General features: G+C 45.9%; 1 protein-coding gene across 4 annotated transcripts in view; it reads right to left on the bottom strand.

The window, feature by feature from the left end:
- The window catches only part of Grip163 (gamma-tubulin complex component 6), a 525896-nt gene that overhangs the window by 242245 nt on the left and 258303 nt on the right, over positions 1-25348 (bottom strand). For 2 of the 4 annotated variants that reach the window (XM_075670058.1, XM_075670059.1), the window contains exons 14-15: positions 16886-16977; positions 15074-15166 (exon numbers count right to left, since the gene is read on the bottom strand). In XM_075670058.1, the coding sequence (XP_075526173.1) occupies positions 15074-15166; positions 16886-16977 (185 nt within the window). The remainder of the gene's footprint in view (positions 1-15073; positions 15167-16885; positions 16978-25348) is intronic. The other 2 variants (XM_075670060.1, XM_075670061.1) reach the window with 1 other exon arrangement.

Raw genomic sequence — 25348 nt, 5'->3', positions numbered from 1 at the left:
GGGGCCGGAGGGCCATGGGCCCTGGGTGCAAGGGGCCAGGGGAGGGGGGGAGGGTGTCATACGCCTGAAGACAGCCCTCTTTCCGCCGGCTTGACTGGGCACAAATGGCAAAGAATGCTCCGGTATCAAGTAGCCCGAGCTCATGTACCCGATGCATTGCGCCGAAGAATTGTCGGCTGCAGCTCTATCAACACCCCACGAAATAATTGCACGAATGTGCGGGCTAAAAAATTTAGTTCGCAACATGGTCGCTAAACTATTCGCCTTAGTGGAACGTTTCGTGTGGGGTGCGCTCATGCCGTGCGTTCATGCTGGGAGCAGGAGTCGCTAAACATACAGTGAGGCATTGTAAGGTGTTAAGGCTCTTCCGTTCAGAACGCGCAGCGAAGACGAACAAAGACAGCAGCAAGAGGACGCTCAACGAGCGCGCCCGGCGCATAAGTGCAGCCGTCAAAAGTCGCGAATGGGATTCTCTGGATCGTCTTCAGACTCGGTGCAGCCGAAGAGTTTGGCGGCGTATGACTCGACAGTCTGTATATAGTCGCGGGCGCTGCGATGTTCAGCTCGCTTTTACTTCCCCTCTCCCGCTCGCTCCGAGAAGCCGCTGCAAACCTGCCGTTATGTTTCCCGCTTTCCTTCTTACCCTCGAACGTTTAAGAAAACTATTGTGGTTGTGTGATTTCATGTCACAAGTACAGCGTCTGTGCCAGCTGCACAGAATTTTACAAACATGAATTTTGTAAGGATATTTCCCGATATTTTATGAAGTTATGTGTCTGTGATTACTAGGAATTCGGTAGCGTGAAAAATATGGCAGATAAGTAATAACCATATCCTTAATAATCCCTCAATTAGTACTTATAGAGGAAGCCCTTCAATTCCAGAACTGAGGACTCAAAATCATATTATTAACTCAACAAAAGCTTGTTAAACAAAATCGTTTTGGGTGCTACAACCTACAGTACTTTGGCACTGCGGGCGGCGCCCAGTATGGCAGTAGCGAAAGAAATATGAAATAGTGGACCAGTGAGGTTGATCCTTCAACCCTCTCCATTGCGAGTGCAGACCAACAGGTTTTGCTGGCACGGACTTCTTCGCAAGTCTTTCTTTTTTTTTTTTTTTTTTTATGGTGACGCCAAGAATCGACGCGAAGCGTGCTCTATTTTGTTCCCAATCTTTTGGTGGTACCGCAGCTCGGATAATCATGTTTGTCCATATAGCAGCAAATAAAAACAAGGCTTTTTTTATCAGAATGAAGAGAACTCGTAATTGTCATAACATTGGCGCCCGCGCAGCAGGGAGGCAAGTGGTGTTTTCCGTTTTTCTAATATGGTGGGGAGATCAGCGTCACTCAGACACAATTTAATTTTCATTTTCGTTCAGGGCTGCCCACAGCCAAAATACTGCAGGCCATAGTACCTACGACGATCTTTGTGAAGTTGTTGTTGGGCAAGATATGAATGTCGGCCTTCAATTTTGTAAATGAAATGTTGCCGCTAAAATTGGTAGTTAAAAGATGGTTAAAACTTTGTACATTTTTTTTTTACTTGTGACGTGACCCTTATTTTCTACGATGCCGCATTTGTATTGGTTGCGAAGCCTTACAGTTTGACAGAAGATGTGCACATGCGCTTATCACAAGTTATCAGTGCAGCACCCTGTATTATTTGGCGCAGAAAAAACAGCATGTACTGGCCTCGAGCTGCACCACTGGAAAAGCTGGCGCGATCGTCGGCGTGACGTGCTATTAGGGATCACGTGGACACAGCGGCCGCATCGGCTGCTTCGGGAGCGCCGAAGCGAGCGGAAAACGAGAGTTTAAGTTCCCTCGTACGCTGCAGTCTTCATTTAGTGGCGAGATTTTCCCGCTTCGAGAGTCTCCTTTACAACGATTGAAAGCACTACAATAGGTAGTGGCTGCCTTTGAAGGCGCGCAACATGGTAAACTACTGCTCGGTGCCGCAGTGCCAGACGTACGCAACAGAGCCTGGTGTCAGCCTTATTCACAAGTAGCCACAGGACAAGAAGCTGCGTGAAGCCTGGCTAGCGAAACATAAAACCGGCAAACAGTCATCGGCTACAACTCGGGTATGCAGCGAGCACATACGCGAGGAAGATTTCTGCTATGGCGCCGGGTCTGCGATGTTCGGAAAACGCGCACTGAGACGCTCACCCGAGTCCGCTGTGCGACTAATGTCATGATGGTTTGGTCTATGAACTTGTCGATGCTATAGATACTTGCAAGTTCACTGGAGGGGAAAGGGAGCGGTAAGAAGCACATTAAAAAAGAAACATAATAATAATATTTGGGGTTTTACGTGCCAAAACCACTTTCTGATTATGAGGCACGCCGTAGTGGAGGACTCCGGAAATTTCGACCACCTGGGGTTCTTTAACGTGCACCTAAATCTAAGCACACGGGTGTTTTCGCATTTCGCCCCCATCGAAATGCGGCCGCCGTGGCCGGGATTCGATCCCGCGACTTCGTGCTCAGCAGCCCAACACCATAGCCACTGAGCAACCACGGCGGGTAAAAGAAACATGGCATATGATCATGTTTGTGTTATGAATTAATGCACTGGATTACAAAAAAAGAAGCAGCGGGAAATCGCACACTGAGAACACTGATAAACATATAGTGCGACGCAACTCGAGAAATAATATTGAAACGTCCAATAATTTAGAAAACAAAAAAGATTGAATCGTCGCGACGGCACATCACAGCCCCCGTAGGGGTCGAAGTCTGTACAATGAAATTATTTTTGAACAGCTCTGATAGCGCCCACGCAACAATGGTTGCTTGTATACTGTCAAATGCTTATATCTTGCGGCCTAAAGCTCATGGCATGGTGCGAAAACGCGCACGTGGCGAAAGCGAAACAATACGCGGACAAGCACGCAGACGCGCAGTTGGTCGCTGCGAAGCTGTGCGATCGTTGCATTGAGGCTTCATTCTATTATGCTCCATTTAGTTACACAAACACTATAAGAACATATTTCACATAGTTTGCTCTCAGCGTTTGCCTATCTTTCACGCAAGAAGCCGGTTCGGGAGACTCCATCGCGGCGACCGTGCACAGTGGCGTTCAGTGTATGTATTCGGTAAAGAGATAGCGTCTCTAAACGATTCTGTGCTTTCTGTTTGCCCAAGATTATTATTTAGACAGTAAAAAACTTCTCACATTTCGAAAGTACTTACAGAAATGTCCGGGAGAGCTCCCGCGTGGTGTTTTCAGTGAGCGCTGACAGCAAACCCTATGAGGAGCGCGCTGCGTGATCCCTCATACTACGCCAGCGAGGCGCTTCCGATAGATGGCGACTCGCTGGCGTAGTATGAGCGACTCGCTGGCGCTTCCGATAGATGGCGATAGATAGATGACGCCACTGGGTGCCTATAAATGTCCGATTGACACTTTGATAATTAGGACACTACTTTTCGTGTTAGATAAATAATTGCAATTACCGAAATATATCTCAGTAACAAAAAGTTACTGGGCAGCTGGAGAAACACTACTGCTGGTGCATAGTTGGAGCACCCTGTATAATTCACTCAGTAACCGAAATGAGGCGAAGCCGGATTCACTTGAAGTCAGAATTAACAGCAGTCATGCACTCACTGAAAATGGAAAGAAAGAGAAAGAGAGGCTGCAGTTTTGCCAGAAAGGCGAAGCAATATTAGTGATAGCCAATTATAACACAATTACACGAAGGAAGATTACACCAACGAGAGACACCAGATTCTTGGTGGTACTAGAGGACTCGGGCTGTGAAACTGAACTGTCTCCTAGCTACTATGAGGTCTTGTAAATTTCCATATTCTCCGCCAGGTGATATATATATATATATATATATATTGTAACGAATACGAAAGGCGCGGACAAGAAGAGAGAGGAGAAGACGAAGAGAACGAGGAGTCTGAGAGGCCGGGCTGCGCTACAATCACGCTACGATCATCGTCCCTCGCCTGTAAATAAAACCATTTCTTCGCAACGCTTCGTAGCAGTTGTGGTGGAAGGTGCGGGGTAGTCGACACCCGAAGACGGAGGCTGAAGCACAAGTTCTTCGACGGAGCCGTCGCCTTGCTGGACTCCCACCGAATCCACCGGAGCTGAATATGTCCCACGACGCAGACGAACAACGGCCCATTCCAACTGCTGTCCCGACAAGTTCTGTTCTGCAACTGAGAGATGCGCGTCCCTTCGCCGGAAGATCAGATGAAGACATCGAGGAGTGGCTCATCTATTATCACCAGGTGAGTGCCGCCAACAAGTGGAACAGTGCTTCTCAGCTTTCGAATGTCGTGTTCTTTCTAACGGATACGGCGTTGTTGTGGTTCGACAACCACGAGGAAACGTTCACAACATGGGGAAGATTTGTTTCAGAAATCAAAGAGCGATTCGGCGACTCCGCGATGAAAAAGAAAAGGGCAGAACAGACGCTACTGCAACGTGCGAAAGTGCCAGGCAAAACCTGCACGACCTACATTGAGGCAGTAATAAAACTGTGTAGGATGGTGGACTCTGGAATGTCCGAGGAAGACAAAGTCAGGCACATCCTAAAAGTAATTGCCGAGGATGTTTACAATTTCCTCATCGCAAAAGACAACCTGGCTTCTGTCGCACTTTCGAGCAACTAAAGACGAGGCGCATAACGCCGAAGTTTGGCAGGCTAGCCAATGTGACGATAGTTGCAAGCGTGGACAGCAACCAGCCCCTTGATCTTGCATCAACGATCCGACAAATAGTTCAGGAAGAACTCAGCCTGCACGTGCAAGTGACACATCCAGGCACTCATAGCTGCCGCCTACCAGCAGATTTTGAGCCAAACATGGCATCCTTCTCCCCGTTCCCTGCAGCAAGGGGCACTGAGGATTATGAACTCGCGCCCCGACAGCAGCCACATCCCTACGACAGAGGCCCTATTTATGACGCTTGGCCACAACGAGAGCAGCCCCGTTTTTACCCCCGACACCCTGCGACTTCTGTCAGGCTGCGACAAGAACAGCACCGACCCTACTACCATGACGCGACTTATGAAAGATGTAACGGATTTGAGCAAGCAGCAGAGACACATTATCAACATGACCACGGACTTTCTCGCCACCCGCAGCCATCTACCATTCGTTTCGAGGAAGACGCTGTGAACTGCGACCCTCCCGTGTGCTACAATTGTGGTTCCACAGGCCATATAGCTCAGTATTGTCACCGAGCCCGTCAATCACGTAGGACACCATCGATGTTCTCACCACCCAGAACCCGCACTTCGTATGACTGGCGGACGACCGATTTACTTCCAAGGGATCACTTCTCTCACGAGACCAGATGCAGCGATTCGCCAGCATCTGAGCGGAGTTCGACGCCACCAAATAGCCGTCTCAGTCGCTCTCCGTCCCCTCGGCGCCGTTCTTGCTCACCGCCGCTGGGAAACTAGCATCCGCGGCCAATGGAGGTGTGGTCGCAGGACGGTCTTTGCAAGAAATACCTCTGCCTGTTGTGATGTACAAAAACAAAGTGAATGTCTCGATTGACGGAATACCGACCATGGCGTTAGTTGATACTGGGGCGACTGTGTCTGTGATGAGCCTCGCTTTCAAAAACTGTCTAGGCCACAAAGTTATGTTTTCTTGGAACGACAGCATTACCTTTCGTGGAGTAGGCGGCGAGTGGCTTCATCCCCTTGGTGTTTGTGCTGTGAGTGTTTTGTTGGCTGGGAAAGTGTTCGTGTTGGAATTCCTTGTTCTTTCTCGTTGTTCGCACAATGTTATTCTTGGTATCGATTTTCTTGAACAGTGCGGCGCTTCCGTGGACTGTGGTTGTGGCGAAATATCATTGAACAAGTTATTTATATCAGCACATTCTGAACAAAGCTCGGCTGGTGAAGACAGGGACACAGACACACTCAGTGTTCTTGATGAAGTGATTGCACCATCGTGGTGCCTGACGCCCGTTTGTGTTTCGGCAACTACTGTTGATGCTGATTGTGTTGACATTGTAGTTAGGCCTCTCCGCATAAACTGTGCTAAGAAAGATATACTTGTGCCCTGCTCTGTCGTGTGCACGACGAAAGGAGTCGCCACATTGTGGGCGCTGAACTGTTCCGCCACGCCGGTTGTCCTTCCTCGCGGTATGAAAATCGCTCTCTTCGATAAAGCCACATGTAGCTCAATAGCGGCACTAATTACGGACTTCTCTACAGCTTTCTCTCCTTGCGATAATCGTCATTCTGAAGAGCTAATGCTTGGCATGATCAGCAAGGCTCTCGGTACATCGGAACGGCAAGCACTAGTACAGGTCCTTGCCAGACATGAGGCTGCATTCGACTTCACGCATGGAGATGCACCCCTTCATTTACCGCCGTCCAGCACTCATCACAGAATAGATACCGGCTCAGCACACCCCATCCGCCAGAAGCCCTACCGAGTGTCATCGTCAGAGCGCAAAGTTATTGCAGAGTAAGTCAAGGAGATGATGAACAAAGGTGTCGTTCAAGAGTCGTCTATTCCATGGGCAGCCCCAAAAACAAGAAAGGGGCTGACAGATGGAATAGCACACTGTGGTATAAAGTTTGTAAACAGGGATGAAGTGCCTCAGACAGGCTGGCCAACGTTTCGATAGGAGGACCTATCTTCGTCAAAGGCGGCCTCGTCATCCTCGGCGTGTTAGTTTTAAAGGGTTAGTGCAGTGACGTCACGTGCGGGTGTTGTCGCTGGCGGCCCCAGTAATCCTGGTCTGAAAAAAAGATGGCTCCTGGAGATTCTGTGTGGATTACAGACATCTGAACGCAGTGACGAAAAAGGATGTCTATCCACTACTGCGAATCGATGACGTCATTGATTGCTTACACCCTGCTTCTTACTTCTCAACACTTGATTTGCGATCGAGGTATTGGCAAATACCTATGGAGCCTGCCGACAAGGAAAAGACTGCTTTCGTGACTCCAGATGGCCTATTCGAATTTAATGTTATGCCTTTTGGCCTTTGCAATGCTCCTGCCACCTTTGAAAGATTCATGGACACAGTATTACGTGGTCTAAAGTGGGAGATATGTATGTGTTACCTCGATGATGTTGTAATCTTTGGCTGCATGTTTGAAGAACGTAACGAACGCCTCAGCCTCGTTCTCGACTGCATTGAGAAAGCTGGACTGGTTCTAAACTCAAGAAAGTGTCGGTTCGGCGAACGTCAAACACTGGTCCTGGGACACTTAGTCGACAAGAATGGCATCAGACCCGATCCTCGTAAAATTGAAGCGGTGAGCTCCTTCAAACCACTGCAGTCAGCATGAGAACTCCACTCATTCATTGGCCTATGTTCGTATTTTCGTCATTTTCTTCCCCGGTTTGCCGACATCGTTTACCCATTGACAAGTATTTTGCGACAAAATGCATCCTTCAATTGCACACCAGAGTGTGACGCATCATTCTCTCAACCGAAGTTTATACCAACGTCAGCACCTCTCTTGCGTCACTTCGATCCATCTTGCCCGACTGAAGTTCACACTGATGCTAGTGGAATCGGGATAGGAGCAGTGCTTGTACAACGTCACAGTGGCGCAGAACATGTTGTCGCATATGCCAGCCGTTGCCTGAGCAAACCTGAATGCAATTATACGGTTACGGAACAGGAATGCCTGGCAGCAGTTTTCGCTATACAAAAGTTTCGGTGTTATCTTTACGGTAGACCATTCAAGATTATCACCGACCATCATTCTTTATGCTGGCTGGTCGGTTTGCGTGATCCCTCTGGTCGCCTCGCACATTAGGCGCTGCGCCTCCAGGAATACGACTTTGTGGTATCGTACAAGAGTGGCCGTCGTCACGCTGACGCAGACTGCCTCTCTCGGATTCCTCTTATGACTACTGAGTGCGATGCTGAGAATTTTGACGACTGTCTCACTGCTGTTACTTCTACGTTCCTTGACGCGGCAGACTTTCAGCGAGAACAACGGAATGATGTGACCCTCGATCCACTTTTTGTTGCCGCCTGTACATCTAAAGGCAGCGGTCGCTTTACTGTCCGTGATAAATTGCTCTACAAAACTAATTACACCGGGCATGGAGCGCGTTTTCTGCTTGTTGTCCCCGAGAGTCTCCTTGTTCTCGAAACTCCTCGTTCTCTTAGTCTTCTCTTCTCTCTTCTTGTCCGCGCTTTTCGTATCCATAACATTTCCCCGCAGGCAGACGAAGCCTGCGGGGCGAGTCAGGATGGACGAGCAGGGTAGAAGGCTTCAGGCGAGCAATATGAGTCAGCTGAGTTCTGCTTGATCGCCGACCATTGCACAGGAGGCGAGCTATGACGTAGGTGAGTTCACTCAGGCGGTCCACAACTACAAATGGGCCTGAATATTGTGACAAGAACTTTTGGCACTATCCACGCTTGCGTTGCGGTGTCCAAAGAAGGACCAAGTCACCTTTTTCCAACGATACTTGTATGTGACGGTCGTAGACTTTGCAAGGCCAGAGTACGAAGACGAGCTATTCGACGGGCTTCTTCGGCGAGACACAATGTCTTCGATACAGAATCGTCAATGTGCAGTACGAAGGGTAAGAAAGTGTCCAGAGGGCTTCGCGGTAACCTTGCATACAGGAGATGAAATTGAAATGCCAAGCTTTTGGTCGTGCGGCTGTGGTTACTCTGCGTCAGTGACTAACATTTTGATCGGGGCCGAGTCCGGTCTGGTGAACCTAACCTAACTGTAAGATATGCAGTTTATTTACCATGTAGAAACTCATTTAAATAACGTTGCGATATCTGCGCTCGCAATAATAGGGGAGATAATAGTAATTCAGGCATGTATACGTAAGAAAACAAACGAAATTATTGAATCTGACCGTGCAATGGTTACAGCTTTATAGCGAACAAAAATACCGTTGAAGAAAAACAAATCAAGTCAGTATTACACATGTCCGGTTGTTTCATGGGAGCGTTTTATGATCTACGCTGACAATGGCCGAATTTCGAGCTTCATCACATACGTATAGCTACTTAACGGAGAGAGAGAGAGAGAGAGAGAGAGGAAAGGCAGGGAGGTTAACCAGAGAAAAAAGATCCGGTTGGCTACCCTAAGCTGGGGAGAGAGGGGAGGGGGAGGTAAAGTGGTAACAAAGTAGAGATAAGGAAAGGAAGGAGCATAGACACACAATCACAATCGGTCACTGTCACCGAATACTGGCATCGCACAGCACAGTCAATGTATCAAAGTGCAACGACCCACCAAGACTCCACTGGGCAAATTTCCTTTTCCAAATGCACGTTTTGACACCATTCATTTGGACTTCGCTAGACCTTTGCCACCATGCCGTGGTTATACTTATTTGCTTACGTGTAGTGATAAGTACACACGGTGGCCTGAAGCAGCTCAAATGCCTGACATAACGACAGAGACAGTTGCTCATGCTTTTTTGTCTACCTGGACTAGTCATTTTGGTGTGTCATCAAGAGTGACCACTGATCGGGGCAGACAGTTTGAGTTGGCACTTTTCACATCTGTAACATCCCTTCTGGGTTGTGCACGTATTTGCACAACTGCTTACCATAGCGCATTTAACGTCATCGTCAAGAGGCTACATTGACACTTGAAAGTTGCACTGCCCACTCAGCCTCACGAGAAGGATTGGGTATCGCACTTTCCAATCGTGCTGCTTGGCCTTCGGTCAACACTCCTACCAGAACTTGCCTGCTCTGTAGCTGAGATGGTTTACGGCTGCTCCCTCCATTTGCCTAGTGACCTCGTCAACCCTGTATCTACGCAGAATGTTTCAGATCCATCTTCTTTCATCCAGTGTCTGCGCATTTTCATGCATAACTTTCGTCCATCGCCAACATCTGCTCACATGAAAAAGCGTGAAATTTTCCTACCCTCAGACCTGCAAACATCCTCACACGTTTTTGTTCGTGTTGACATGCCTCGTTGTTCTCTCCAGCCCCACTACGACGGTTCTTGCCCTGTCATCAAACGTTCTGAATACCATTTCACAATCTTGCGCAATGGGCCTGAAGAGACAGTTGCTATCACAAGGATCGTACTGGCTCCCATTATCAACCCCTCCATCCCACCACCTCTTCAAGTGACCACGGCCACTTGTCTGCTGCAAGGAGCCCATCTGTGGTGATATTTTTATCTCCTTCCGCTGCGTCTCCGGTTTTAGACATTAGCGAGTGGTGGGGTATTGCTTAAGAGATGAGGAAGAGTTAAAAAAACAATTACAGTAGTTCAAGTGAAGGGACATACAAACAAAACCCCTGTGCTCTTAACTGTGATTGGTGGCTGCACGTATGTATGGATATATGTATATTCGTATCTAACCGTTTTCCTGCATACCTTGGTCACTGGGTTGTCTGCGGTCAAATGGTTAGTGCATCGGGCTTCTGTGCTGAGGTAACATTGGGTTCTAAACCAACCGTCAGATCAACTTGGCTCACTGAGTATGTGGCAATGTGTAGATACGTGTGGAGGTCTTGTATCTCACAGAAGTACCGACTGGGTTCGGCCTTAGCGAGCCACAGGGCCGTGTCACCTGTCACCTGGTTGGTTGGTTAGTTGGGGTTTAATGGCACAAAGGCAACTAAGGCCATGCTGCGCCAGTCACAAGACAAAATAAAACGGAGAGTTAGGGCAGATAAACCTGCTTTACATTATAGTTGGTGTAAGTAACCAGCTTTTTCTAAAAAGTAGATGAGGTTAGGAAATGGCACTAGGGGGTCGTCTGCTAGTAATAGGGCAGGGTGTAATGAAATGTGCAAATTATACAGGCTGTGTAAAATCCTCCGTCTCAGTGTATTGATGTGTGGACATGTTATTAAGATGTGCATGACTGTGAGAGCTTCACTGCATTTTTCGCAAGTTGGCGGGTTTTCTTTTCGGAGAAGGAAACTGTGCGTCAGATGTGTGTGTCCAATTCAAAGTCGACACAAGATCACCTAGTAGAATCGTTGCTGGTGACTGCATGATTTCCGCTCACCAATTACAGGTTTAATTAGATGAAGCTTGTTGCTTAAAAAATTGTCCCAATCGCGTTGCCATTTTGATTTCACGGCCTTCCGAATCGCATTGACACTGTCTTTATATGGAAGTGCTGTATGTTGAATGTTTTTGTACGCTGCCATTGATGCGCATCTATCCGCTGCTTTGTTACCCAATATTCCAACATGGCTTGGTACCCAGCAAAACTTAATTGATCTGCCATATTTGTTTGACGATAATGCGTTCAAAATATCGCCTAACAAGGGTTCACTTTGGGATTTCATGTGTAGAGCCTTCAGTATGCTTAATGAATCTGTGTATATGACAGTGTTTTCAAGTTTGTCAGCAATGATCTTTTGAACTACCGTCCATATTGCGTACATTTCGGCTGTGTAGACAGAGGCATGCTGAGGTAATCGAATACTTGTTTCCCAATTTTCTGTTACGGCCCCCACACCCACGTGTTTTTCCGTTTTAGAGCCATCAGTATAAAATTCCATGTACTAGTTTATATACTTGTCTTGAAGAGCGCGGAATTCTTGTATAATGTGTTCATGTGGTGTGTCTTTTTTCTTTAAGTGTGTTAGTGTCCAATCACATAACTCTATGAAATCACACCACGGGGGTAAACGTACTGGCTTTCTGGCAACCTGGAGGACTTCCCGAGGGATGTCATAATCCCGACAGTATTCCTCGTATCGCAGGATAAGCGGCCTAATCATGTTTGGTTTATTTGTATAATGTAAGCGTGGAGCTGCACTGTGTGACGATGTTGTAGCATATGTGCTGTGGTGAGGATCGGATTCTGAGTATGTAGGAAAAAGTTAGTAGCGCTCTGCGATGCTGTAAAGGAGGCTCATTACATTCAACATGTAAGCTCTGTATAGGTGATGTTCTGTAAGCACCGCATGCCAGTCGTAGTCCTCGGTTATGGACTGGATCAAGTCGTCGGACGTAAGATAGTCTGCCTGAACCATATGTAATACTACCGTAGTCTAATATGCTACGCACCAAAGGGCGGTAGATGTGTAGCAGGCACTTACAGTCAGAGCCCCACCGTTTCCGGGAGAGGATTTTTAGAATGTTAAGTGCATTGTTCGCTTTGATTTTAATACTATTGATGTGTGCGAGAAAGTTCAACTTTTTATCAAACCGGACACCCAGAAACTTGTGTTCTTGTTTTACGGGTAGTGTGGCATCCTGTAGTTTGAGGATAGGATCTGCTTGTAGGGCTCTTTTCTGTGTAAAGATAACACTTATAGTTTTTTCACTTGAGAAGCGGAAGTCGTTTTCAGATGCCCAGTGCGTTAGTTTGTTTAGTGTAATTTGAATTTGTCGTTCGCAGGTTGCCATGTTCGATGCATGACATGCAATTTGAAGATCATCCACATATACTGAATGCATTATAGAGTATGGAATTACATTATTGAGCGAGTTCATTTTCACCACAAACAATGTTGTGCTCAATACGCATCCCTGAGGTACTCCGTTTTCCTGAATAAATACGCTGGACAGCACCGTTCCTAAACGCACTTGGAATGTTCGATCAGACATGAAATCAGCTAGACAGTTAAGCATTCTGCCGCGGACCCCTAAATACACTAAATCCCTTAAAATACCGAACCTCCATGTTGTGTCGTACGCCTTTTCAAGATCAAAGAAAACTGTGAGACAATATTGCTTGTGTAGAAAGGCCGCACGTATCTCGTGTTCTAACCGAACTAGATGATCTGTTGTAGAGCAGCCTTTCTTGTACCCACACTGATGATTATCGAGCAGGTTCTCAGTTTCGAGGACGTATGCCAATCTGATGTTTATAATGGATTCATAGGACTTGGCGAGACAGCTTGTGAGAGCTATAGGTCGGTAGCTGGTAGCTGTTGTAGGATGCTTTCCAGCTTTCAAGAAAGGGATTATAATGGCTTTTTTTCCACTCATTCGGTATTTTTCCTGTTTCCCAGATTATTTTAAAAAAGCGGAGCAATGTCTAACTGCTTTTGAAGATAGGTGTGCGAGCATTGCGTAATGTATTCTGTCCGGACCTGGCGCTGTTTTTTTGCCAGTAGTGAGTACTTTGTTGATTTCGGAAAGTGTTAGGGGGGCATTATATGGTTTCTCAGAACTTCCTGCTGTCGAACCTCTCGTAGTCTTTTTTTTTTTTTATGGGGTTTTACGTGCCAAAACCACTTTCTGATTATGAGGCACGCCGTAGTGGAGGACTCCGGAAATTTCGACCACCTGGGGTTCTTTAATGTGCACCTAAATCTAAGTACACGGGTGTTTTTGCATTTCGCCCCCATCGAAATGCGGCCGCCGTGGCCGGGATTCAATCCCGCGACCTCGTGCTCAGCAGTCTAACACCATAGCCACTGAGCAACCACGGCGGGTTCTCGTAGTCTAGCGCACTGCTGTATACCATAAGCTGCAAAAGGAGGGGCAACGAGTGCTATGCACAAAAGAAAACACAGTACTTTCCTTTGTTAGCCGAAACCGTTCATTGTCTCCGGGGACACACAACACTGCACAAACGCCTGGACCTGGGCCGGCAAGGAAATCAAAGGGCTCCCGTGCCAAGGGTGAAAAATACAGAAAGGGCGCCGCTAGCATGTTGCTGCGAGAGGATAGCTCCCCGTGATACGCCACCAGGAAAAGTCCCTGTGGCTATGCTGCTTGCTCTTGTGATAACCACTGGGCCCACTTGCGAGAGCTCAGGCAATCTCCGTTGGCACTGACTGAGATTGGGCATTGACGCACGCACCGACAGGCACCAACGTGAGCTTATCCGAACGTGATGCAAAAGCTTTCAGGTTGGCGATATGGGCACAGCTGAGTTCTCCTGAAGGGGGATCCTTCAACAAGTATGCAAGTGGAGACCAAACTTTCTCTACACAGTATGGACCAAGCCATTTAAAAGCGAGCGAGGCTGAGAACCCCCTGATCACATTGCTAAGAGCGTGGTTGTGCTTCAGAACAAGATTGCCGGCACTGAATGAAAGTTGGCGATGTTTCTGGCCATACTGAGCCTTGTGCTAGGCCCTGGCCAACACCAAACTCTGCCTTGCTCTACTGAGAGCCCAACAAAGCTTGTCTCAAAGCGCTGAAGCATAAGCAGAACAGTCTGCTTATGTCTAATTGCCAGTCTGATTTGCCAACTTCATTCCAAAACTGAAGAAGGCAGAAGAGAAAAATTGTCGGCAGCTCGGATTGTGAACGCTAGTTCACTCAAGTGGACTGCCCCATCCTTCTGACTTCCTACAAAGACTGCTAACATTGGTTTGAGTGCTATGGATTCGCTCCATCAAATTGTACAGTGGATGGCAGGATAAAGTAGTGCAGTGATTAATTCCTAAAGAACGGCACGTAGCACCAAACAGACGAGTGGTGAAATAGGACACATCCGCTATCAGTTTCTTCAGAAAGACAAACTGACAAAACACTTCTTGCAGCCTTTCCAGTCCCGCTCGTGCTGTCACTTTCAGGAGAGGAAACAACTCCACCCATTTCGAAAAATAATCGACTACCTTCAGGTTGTTGAACCACTGCTTACTTCTGGGGAAAGGCCCCATTAGATTGCAGTTGGCCACTTGTCATGGACGCTCACTGTGAACTGGTTTTATCAGCCAGGGTGGCTTGCCACCCCTTGATTTCACCGTTTGACATGCATGGTAGGAACGGCAATAACGAAAAATGCCATGCTTTATGCCGGGCAACGTCACAGTATGGCTCAGCTTTGCAAAAACTTTGGAGTCACTCAAATGACTGACCAAGGGTTCAACATGAGAGAATTGCAACAGTGCACTTCTCAGACTTTTGGGGATAACCACATTAAACAGGCCCACTGACTCCTTATCGGTGACTATGCATTCCAGCAGGAGCCCATCAAGATCCAGCAAATATGAAACCACAGGCAATTAAGCGACACATGCTGGTTTTGTTCCCCTGTGCCTGCCGGACTTCCAACAGTGTCTTGGCGCTCCGTCTCACTCAACACTGCACAAATGCCTGGTCCTAGGCCAGCACGGGAATCAAAGGGTTCCCGCACCACAGGCGAAAAATACAGGAAGGGTGCCGCTAGCATGTCGCTGTGAGAGGATGGCTCCCCAATACACACCGCTAGGAATAGTCCCTGCGGCTATGCTACTTGCTCTTGCGATAACCAATGGGTTCTCTTGCGAGAGCTCGGGCAATTTCCATTGGCTAGGACCTGCAATAAGTTCAATGTGGTGTAGTATGATCACACATGAGCACTAGGCATCACATTTCAGCTTAATGTCCAAAAAAACAATAAACACACGGCATGCGCTCGCTGCATGGTCAAAGGCACCGTACGCGACCTAAAGTCCAAGACCCAAACAAAGGGGACCAGCAGACGAGAGAAAAACGTGTTCGTACCCATTGCTGTCCCAGAGAGACCTCCCTCATGCTCGCTCTGTTGACCTCTGACAGCGGTGGCTGGCCACACGAGTGCCACTGCAGTAAATCTTCACAAGTGGAGCACCGCCGTTGCAAACCACCATGAGATGATACGACACAGTAGTCGCCGTCTTTTGGGAAGGCGGTAACTGCCGATTTTGACAGGTGTCTTCACTTTTTGTGTTCATCAGCCTATAGTTTGTGTGTTCGATTGCGCATTGCTAGAGTAGACGCTGTGCACATATGTGCTCATTTATATAGCTACTAACTGAAAATGCTAATGCCTGCTGTACTCGCATGGCATTGAGTGATGTTGTTTACGCTGAAGTATCGAAAGGGCCATCACTTATTGGCTGTTTGGCATAAGAGGCAAACTGTGTTTCTTGGTAACTAACAAATTTGTCAGCATAACAATACAAACAGATCTACCACTCCACATACTTGCACTTCGTTTATGGAAGCGCCGGTGATCATGGAGACAGCCCTGAATCAAGAACGGTGATCCACCGTGGTGTTGGCACTAAACCATGTCGCCGCTTCCCATTTTTTGTATGCGTATTGTACTATGCTAAGAGTGGTCTACTTCAACTCGGTAAGGCGAGGACAGACCTATAAATGTAGTTTCCTTTTTTATACTTGCTTATCCTGTGTTTCAGGTCCGCCAGTAGTGGACAACTTTGTAGGCTGCGCTAGGCCTAATGAAGCTGCGCTGAACGAGATTGACACTAGTACCTCAAACTCAATGTAGATGGCTGGCAAGGGCTTGAAATTGTGCATTTCAATTTAGGAAGGATGTTTCGACTCAATTTGAGCATGAATAAATACATACACAGGTGTAGCTGCATGCGACATTCGCATTGCCGGTGCAATGTTCTCATTTGGCAGCCATTCACACGGCAATCGGCACACTGGTTTTGTCGGCATCATAGGCACGAAAACCTGTCACACTATCACGACTCACTGCCATTGGTCATGTTTTTGGTTGTGTCTTCGTCATACTAGTGTGACAATATAGATCTCCCACTGACACACTCTGTCAACTAGTTGGCTGAATGTTGGCTTTGGCGTCAGGTGGACTTATTATAGACGTTGGTGTTGTGTCGGCCTATATTGTGACGTACCATACATTAACCAAATATCGTTGTGAACAGCTGAAGTTTCCACTGAAACACAATGCAAATACCGCATCATCAGCACTGCACCGATGATATACCAGTTTGCGTCCTCGTTGACAATACTGCAGGCTGCAAGCGCTATTGCATATGTGCGCAATGTCTGCTGCATGAACCATCGATGCCGTCAAAACGTTTCTGGCACTTGCATGCAAAATCGTGCAAAAGGGGGATTAATCGGCTTGACTACACTCTGTCCTGACTTTTGAACAAGTGCAGTTGCAATAAAAGAGAAAGTCAAGAATAATGCCAACTGCTGCTGCAGAATACTGATCAATCAGAAGAGGAAAAAGTTAGCTCTGAACGGGTTATTTGAAGAAAGCAGGAAAAGGCCTCACCTCGCATCTCCACCTCCTGCTTGTGTATCAGAATGGGGAATTCTCCATATGGGTCATTGCAACGTCCATCATAGAGCCACTCCTCCAAAAACCTACAAGTCAAGACTGCAGATGAGGCAACAAAGCCAATGCACATTAAACAAGGAACAGCACTAGTACCACGTCTGTTTGCCCATAGAAGGGGCGCAAGTGTTTCGGTTAAAAAATATGCTTTTAAATTATTATAATTTCGGGTTTCTTGACTCTTTGAGAACCTGCCAGAAAAATTATGTTAACAACATCCATGCTGTAGAAAAAGCTTAAACTCACGTTTATTCGCGTGTTGGAAATGCCTCACAAATGAGATGGCTGCCCATAACTGCCATTTCCAGAGCGCATTGACAAAGTGAGCACATGTGGGTATTACTCTTGAATCCTGCTCTTTGCCCAAGCATGAATGTAACTAACAAAATTGTAGCTATGACTGATGCAGCCACCGTTTCACAGCGCATGTGCATTTTCACACATTCGATAACTGTGCTTTGCGTTTCCATTGACTTCTTAGGAACAGTCCCTGAATTCAGCAAGTACAGCAAGCCCGGAAGCCCTCAGATTTCACAGATTCAAGTCCACCGCTAGCAAATCAACGCAATTCCATCAGATGGTGTTATCACCCTGCAGGCTAAACTTATCAAACACTGATCAAGATGACGAACCCAAAATGACAGTAAGTCATTCAGCATACTCATGTGGAAACTTGAGATGGACTTTGCATCCTTAAAGACAGTTCAGAAAGCCCTGGCCCTAAACGAAGCCAGAGTTTGGTGGAGAAACCTGAACATGTCACCAACACAACAAGCCACCTGCTTTAAAGAAAGCCTTCGCATGTGACGGGAGGGCCAGTGCACTCAATATACTGCAGGATGGCAAGAAAATACTGTAGAAGGATCGACATTTGGGCGAGTTGGTACTGGTTGAACATCTTGAAGGGGCAGAGCAAAAAGACGATGACAGAAGGCAGGAACACACAGGCCAGCGCTGAACTCACAACTAACTTTATTCGAAGGCATACACACACTTATGTACATAACCCATAGCCACGTGCTCTCCCATCTATGGCGTCATTATCAGTGCGCAGGCAAAAAACAGCGCTGTCCTGTGTGTTCCTGCCTTCAGTCATCGTCTTTTTGCGCTGCCCCTTCAAGATGGCAAGAAAATAGTACAGAAGCTAGAAACTGCTGATTGAAGCTGAACAATGCAGAATGAAAGAAATCTCCATGTATGCTTCAGTGGGACAAACCTGCTTCATTATTTATTAATTTAGTTATTTAGAAACCCTTTACAGGCCCTCCATCAGGCATTAGGTAAGGGAACATCAAAACAATAAGCTGTAAATGAACTATTGGAGCTAAAGTAAAAAATACATACCTCAGCAACACACATAAAAAAAAGAAAAAAAATCACATGCCTGCACGGCACATGCAGTCACAGCATAAGCTGGAGGAGCAGCTCCATAGGAGCTCTATTTTTGACACAATGCACTACGAGATCTTCACGGCAAAGTCTCTCCACAATGTTTTCACGAGAACAATCTGTCCGCGCATCGACGGCGAGCTGCGGCTTGTGCTCTGCACAGCGGTCTGCTGAGCCCGACGTTGCCTGGTTGCAGTGACGCGCATAGCTCTATGATTCGCTTCTTCAGCAGCGGTTCATACCTTACGAGGAGGTGCCATAATGTGTAACGAAGAGTAAACACAGGTATCCAGACAACGTGGCACATATGTCAAATCCATTGACCCGTGGCACGGTACGCTGCTGTTGATGATGACCATCTATTGGCATCCCTTTTGAAATGGGGTGGTAACGAACAGTTACCTAGCCTGCTTGAGTTAACCAAGTCCAGCTACATGCAGCAAGCAGCTGCTATATGCAAATGCTAGATGTAGGGACACCTGGTGGAATATAACATAACTTCAATGCAAAATTTGTATGTATCAACAATACACGGTCCACATGTCACATTGCATGTCTCCTCGTGTGCTAGGCTGCATTTATAGGGCATTTTTTCACAGCATGCTAGTGAGCACTGGCGTGGCTCAGTGGTAGAGTGGCTGACTCCCACACAGTGGCCCCAGGTTCAATCTCGGTGGTAACTGCTACAGACAGTGGAAACTGGCGGCAGCAGTGGCGGAGGCCAGTGTCTAGGACACAGAAACATAACTGGGGCACAATCGGAGATCTCTGTTCGGAACAGAACGTGTTCAGTCACTGCAACATGACAAAGTGGGCAATCTACAAAATTTGTGAGAATGGGAGGGAGAGAGTAGCCAATCGGCAAGCGCTGAATTCCCTGAAAGCTAACATGCTTCATTTGTCGTCTGCTTGGGTACAACATACTACAAAACCAAACGTTTCTCACCTTCTAATGAACAAAATTTTTATATGAAAAAAAAAAGAATTTTTATTCTCAAGAGTAAACATGTTCTCAAAAAGTAATACGCATGACTACTACAATTTATTACTTTCGTTTCTCTGCATGGTCATTAGATGGTGTAATGCACAGCGAAAAATAAAACAATGGGAACAGTGGCACGCTTTTCAAGAGGCAATACCAACAGCATGTAGCAGCACAATGTGTGATAAGGCCTCCGAAGGTTAGCGCTCTGCTTCCTCCTCAAACAAAGCCAGCGCGACAATGGAAGATGTCATTGGAAGTACCATTTTCTCAAATTATATTATGGACTGGATTCTATCCAATCCACGAGACATGCCATGCGAAGCCGATCTCATAGCAAGCACGTGATTGCTCGAACAGAACACCTCTTGTCGTGTTCTGCTCCTGGTAGATGATGTGCTTGGTTTGAAAATGATCGACAGGAGCATGTCGTCATTTTGGCATAACCCCAAACATGGCCGGACCCCATGGCGGACAGCGTAGGCCAATCTTATGAGGCGAATCTGAAAACGAATTCCAAAGAACGATCTCCGATTGCGCCTCTGCTTAGTATAAACACACAAGGCGCATCAGGCGAAAAGCATGCGCAGGTAATTGCAGAACCTTTCATGATCTGTTGTGAAAACAATTTCATTGGGAAGACCATTCTAGTGAGCTATGGCATGAGGCAGGGCAGATAAATTGAAGGCGCGGGTTTTACCTAAAATGCGCTTGAATATGGTTAATTAATTTTGACGTGATGCGTGCAGGTGTTTCAAGGGGCATGGGGCATGCCCTATCGGTACAAACGTACTTGTAAAGTAGACGCAGCATAGCGACTGTGCAATGAGTTTTCAGAGGCTGCAAAGAGACATGAAACTTAATGTGTGTTATACTAAAGTTACGATCATAGTTTCTAGAAATGTGCCAGGCAGCTGTATTCTGTACGCATGTGAGCATTGCAGATAAGTGATTTTTATATGGCAACCATACAGACAATGCAAATTCAAACTGCAAGCACACAAACGTAAGGTATGCTAATCTACGCACGCTAGTAGTTGAAGTTCACAGATTGCACCACAGAAAAACCAAGCATTTCAGATGCGGTAGCACAGACGATGGTGACATATGAAATCCAAGAAAGGTTAGCTCTTAGATACACGCCAAGGTATTTGTAGGTTGTAGCACGGGACACAGCCTTACTATTGAAGTCACAAGAAAATATTAAACTTTTGCGTTTACATGATAACGAGGGTATTTTGCATTTGGATGGATTATGCAACATCTTCTATGCATTGCACCAGTTGTTAATAATGTCAGGATCGTTCTGGAAGGCTCTATGGTCATAAGCAGAATCGAGTGCGCGGTAGACAACATAATCATCAGCAAAAAGTCGCATGTAAGAGGAAATGTTGTCAGGTAAGTCATTGATATATGTCAAGAAAAGTAAAAGTCCCACAGACGTTCTCTTGGGGTACACTGGACGTGACTTCAGTAACAGAAGAAAGACAGTTGTTAACAACAGTGAATTGATGACGAAGGGATAAGAAGTTTCGAAGCCATGAAAGCATTAGTGAGTCAATACCTTGAGCAGATAATTTAGAAATGAGATGGCAATGAGCAAAACAATAAATGCCTTTGGAAAGTCAAGAAATATGGCATCTGTTTGCTGGCTGTTATTCAGATTAATATGTAGATCAGTGGTGAACTCTAATAACTGTGTTTTGCAAGAGAAGCTGTTCCTAAAACCATGTTGTTTTGTAAAGAAGAACTCGTTCATTTCAAGATGTGCGATCCGATTAGGTGCCCAAGCAGTTTACATGCAACAGATATCAATATTACTGGGCAATAGTTTTCAGGGGAGTGCCTACTTTTCTTTTTTTAATGCCGCAGATCTGATGAGTTGGAATCTACATACAGTGAAGCTTTGTGTGAGTGCATAAAGAAGAAGAGAGCACCGGTCCCCCTCCCCCTCCCCCATAGAGCACCCCCTTTCTGCCGCAAGGCTTCGCCTATTAAATGCAGAAATAAAGACGTATTAAAAAAGAAAAAAGAGTCAGAGACAGACTCAGAGACCCGGCTACAGGGAAACAGAAAGGCCTCGTTAATGCAGACAGGCTCAGCCCTTATCATGTGCCTTGGAAGTTCTCTTCACAGGATAAAGGGGGGGGGGGGGGAAAGCGGATCTGTGAGGGTAGCAGGCCGACACCGGGTGGCGTAGAGTCGCAAGCACGAGACGGTAGGCAAAGGTGTGTGGCGAGGAGGGAGAACATGGAATGCGTGTGTGCGTGGTCGGCATGCGGGGAGCACGCGACAACGAACTGAGTGAAGCAATCAGCAGAGCAAGCCATGTGCGGTGCAGCGGAACGGAATGCAGACTGCATATGTGTGCGTGCGCCGAGGATTTCCCGAAATAAGGAATGTACTTGACAACTTCCACATTATCATGCAGCTGTGGATGCGTGAAGGTGAGCTTTCTGGTTCTTTCTTTTTCTTTCCCCGCATGGCTGGAGCCGGTGCTGCCGTGGATGCGCTGAGGCAAGCACCATCTGGTGGTGCTGCAAGGAACCCAGTGGCGCATGCGGCGCAAGTGCTCCGTTGTGGTTTGTTGGCCTATTCGGCAAGAGAACAGCCAGGCCGCAGCTTTAACAGTCACGAAACATGGCGAGGTTCACTTTTAAAATAAGGACAACCTTCATGATCTTCTAGTTAATGGTTTTGCACACAAGTTGATAGAGACTTCTTGAAGATGTGATAAAAAATAACACTTGAACTAGACATTGCATTTTCGAAGAGCTTAGTGTTAATATTGTGAATACCATAGACAGATGATATTTTGAGACTTTAACAAGGAAGGAAATACCTTCAGTTGAGATATCGATGGACGCCATAAATGCGTGATCACATTCCGGAACTACTGGAACACCAGAATGGTCTTCCTCGGTAAAAACAGATGAAATGAACATATTAAATGCCATAGAACATTCTTCATCTGGAAGAGGCAGTTGGTTGTCGTCCATCAAGGAAATGTCACCATGATTAGGCTCTATCGTCTGCCAAAACTTCGGTGGATTAGTCTTTAGGAGAGAAGGTAAGTCGCGGGCAAAGTACCATACTTATGTTAGCACTGTGTAAGGCAAGAGTATGCTCGTTTAGAAAATCTTTTTGCTTGCGCTATGAGGACTCGTAAGAACTACGTTTTGTGTTATGGTAGAGATGCTTTATTTTATTTTAAAGTGTTTGAAACTTCTCAGTGACTCATGGTTTCATTTTGTCATTAGTTGCATAAGCATATGGTACATATTTGTCAAGAAATAAACAAAAAAAAAATTAAATTAAGGGGTTTTATGTGCCAAAACCACAATCTGATTATGAGGCACGCCATAGTGGGAGACTCCAGAAATTTTGACCACCTGCGGTTCTTTAACCTGCAGCTAAATCTAAGCACACAAGTGTGTTCACATTTCGCCCCTATTGATATGCAGCTGCCGTGGCCGGGATTTGATCTCGCAACCTCGTGCTTAGCAGACCAACACCATAGCCATGAACCAACCATCTATTTGTCTAAACTAGGTCTATTTGTCAACAAGATCAAGCAACATTATCTTATAAAAGATGCAATTTTCGTTGACAGAGTGATGTGATAATGATGGAAAAAATGAAAGACCAAGTTTAGGGTTGATGACATGATAATTAGCATTGTTATAATGCCGTATTTTTTAAAATGCTGCAATGCTATAAACTGCAAGTATACCTGATGTGTTGGTTGTAGCAGTTAATGATCACTGAAACCATCTGAGATTGACATAAAAGCAGCAGTTTCAGGAGTGGTAGATAGTGCCAAGTCTAAAATGCTAGTATCACAGGTGTGTTAATCAACTACTTGAAAAAGATTATAGTCTAGAGTCAAGTTAATGAAATTGGTTACAGCTCTAAAGAGGATGTCAACTTTGGTCAAGCAATTTGGAAAAAATTACAATCCTGTCGTAGGTAAACACTACTAGCTGGAAATTTCTGCAAGGCGGTAGCAATGCTTTCATGCAGAAGATCAACAAAGGAAAGGCATATTTCTGGAGGACAATAACAGACACCAAATAAAATTGTTCCAAAAGGGGTCTGGCAAGCAGCCCAGGTAATTTCAAAGGAGGATGCAGTGTCAATTGCAAAAGATGAAATGCTTTTATTCACTGCAAGCAGGACACTACCACTCCTTTTATCAGTACAGTTGTGCTGATATATGCTATCAGTGATGTTCTGATGCAACCCCATTTCCGTCAAAGCAAAAATTTCAGAAACGCTGTCTTCTATAAAAGAACAAAGTAGATCCTGCTTGTTCAGTATGCTACGTGTAGTAGTATATGATAGCTTGAGCAGCAGAGCTACATGAGTGGCAAGGGGAGTTTAAAAACCCAAGAGCCAGTAGCTTTCTTTAGCTATCTGCTACTCACTACAATGGTGCCAGCTACATCATATTCATAAGCCTTGTTTTCAATGTGCAGTCACTTAAAAAACAACTTGAATGGTTTCTCCTATGTACTGGCATACTGTAGCAGCTTTTTATTCTGCAAAGCGAGTGCTTGGTGCAAAATCCTCACAAATAGAAAATGGGGAACCTTTTAGCTTGTGCACAGAAGCAGGAATGTTTTGCTTGTCTTTAAATACGACAAGCTTTGCAATTATTTTTCTGTGCTTATCATGGGCGAAACAACTAAGCCTAAGCACTCATTCAAATTGGGCATTGATAAAGTAAGACCTAGCTTTTCAGTGCAATACCTTTGCCATAAGACATCTCTATACATGGGCGAAACAACTAAGCCTAAGCACTCATTCAAATTGGGCATTGATAAAGTAAGACCTAGCTTTTCAGTGCAATACCTTTGCCATAAGACATCTCTATCATTAGTGCCATTGTTCTCCATTTGCATTGTTTCAACAGAGTCTGTATGCAGTATCGAATAGTAAAGATCTTCGACTTCGAAGATCTTTACTATTCGATACCGCATGATGAGCTATTTCGCAGTGTGATGACGTGCATCGAAGAAAGTGGCGAGGTAGATTTTCACAATGCGACGACCAGGTTGTCTTCGGAAAGTTTCATGTCCCTTCTTGAATTTTATTTAAGTGCAACTTTTATCCAGTTCGAAAATAACCTTTTTATCCAGAAAAATGGTGTGTGTATTGGTTCATGTGTGGCGCCTGCTCTTTGTAATATTTTTTTATCGTTTGTCGACCGCGCTCTTAAGAGTGCCTTAAACAATGACTCGGTTCAAATTTTTAGATATGTTGACGATTTTCTTGTTGTGATAAAACAGACTAACAACGATTGCTCCGTGACGGTAGCTGATATTTTAACTCTGTTCAATGACAATGGCAAAGGTTTAACTTTCACACATGAGCTATCTAGGGACGGTAAATTCCTGTTTTTAGATTTGCAGCTATCCTTACAAACAGGCCACGCCTGTTGGATGTACTCGCCATGTGCACGTAAGGAACTTTTACCTTACGCGTCTGCGCACTCAAAGACTGTGAAACGCACCATTGCTTTGATGTGTTTAGAATCTTCCTTAAAGAAATCTTGTCATCACTCTGCGAACATGAGTTTCACTGCACAGTTAAATAGGCTGCAGGCTGCTGGTTACCCAAGTGTGGTGGTGACGTCAGTCTCGGAAGTATTGCTTCAAAAACTGAAAGGGAAGCGGCACAAAAGTAACTGCATCACACAAAAGAAGAGGCCTGAAGTTGTGCCGTATTGCCACAGAGTGGCTCACAATTTGAAGAATGTCGCTACTAGATACCAAATTCCGGTAGTGTTTTCCGCTCCTCAGAAACTGTCAATGTTGTGCAGCCGTATTTCTAAAACAAGTAAAAAACCTGATTGTGAAAAGAACCACGTGAAGTTTGTAGATTGCAGCGTCGGTGTGGTTTATAAGAATCCCTTGTCATGTGGCAAAATGTATGTAGGGCAGTCAGGCCGCTGTGTTAACGAGCGCCTTAGAGAACATGAGCGATCCATACCAACAGGCACAGGTTCGCATTTGGCTCAGCATTGC

Source organism: Dermacentor variabilis, chromosome 9, assembly GCF_050947875.1.
Source record: "Dermacentor variabilis isolate Ectoservices chromosome 9, ASM5094787v1, whole genome shotgun sequence".
In the NCBI taxonomy this organism is placed as follows: domain Eukaryota; kingdom Metazoa; phylum Arthropoda; class Arachnida; order Ixodida; family Ixodidae; genus Dermacentor; species Dermacentor variabilis.
The sequence above is the reverse complement of the archived record's forward strand: the minus strand, read 5'-3'. Positions and strand labels throughout refer to the sequence as shown.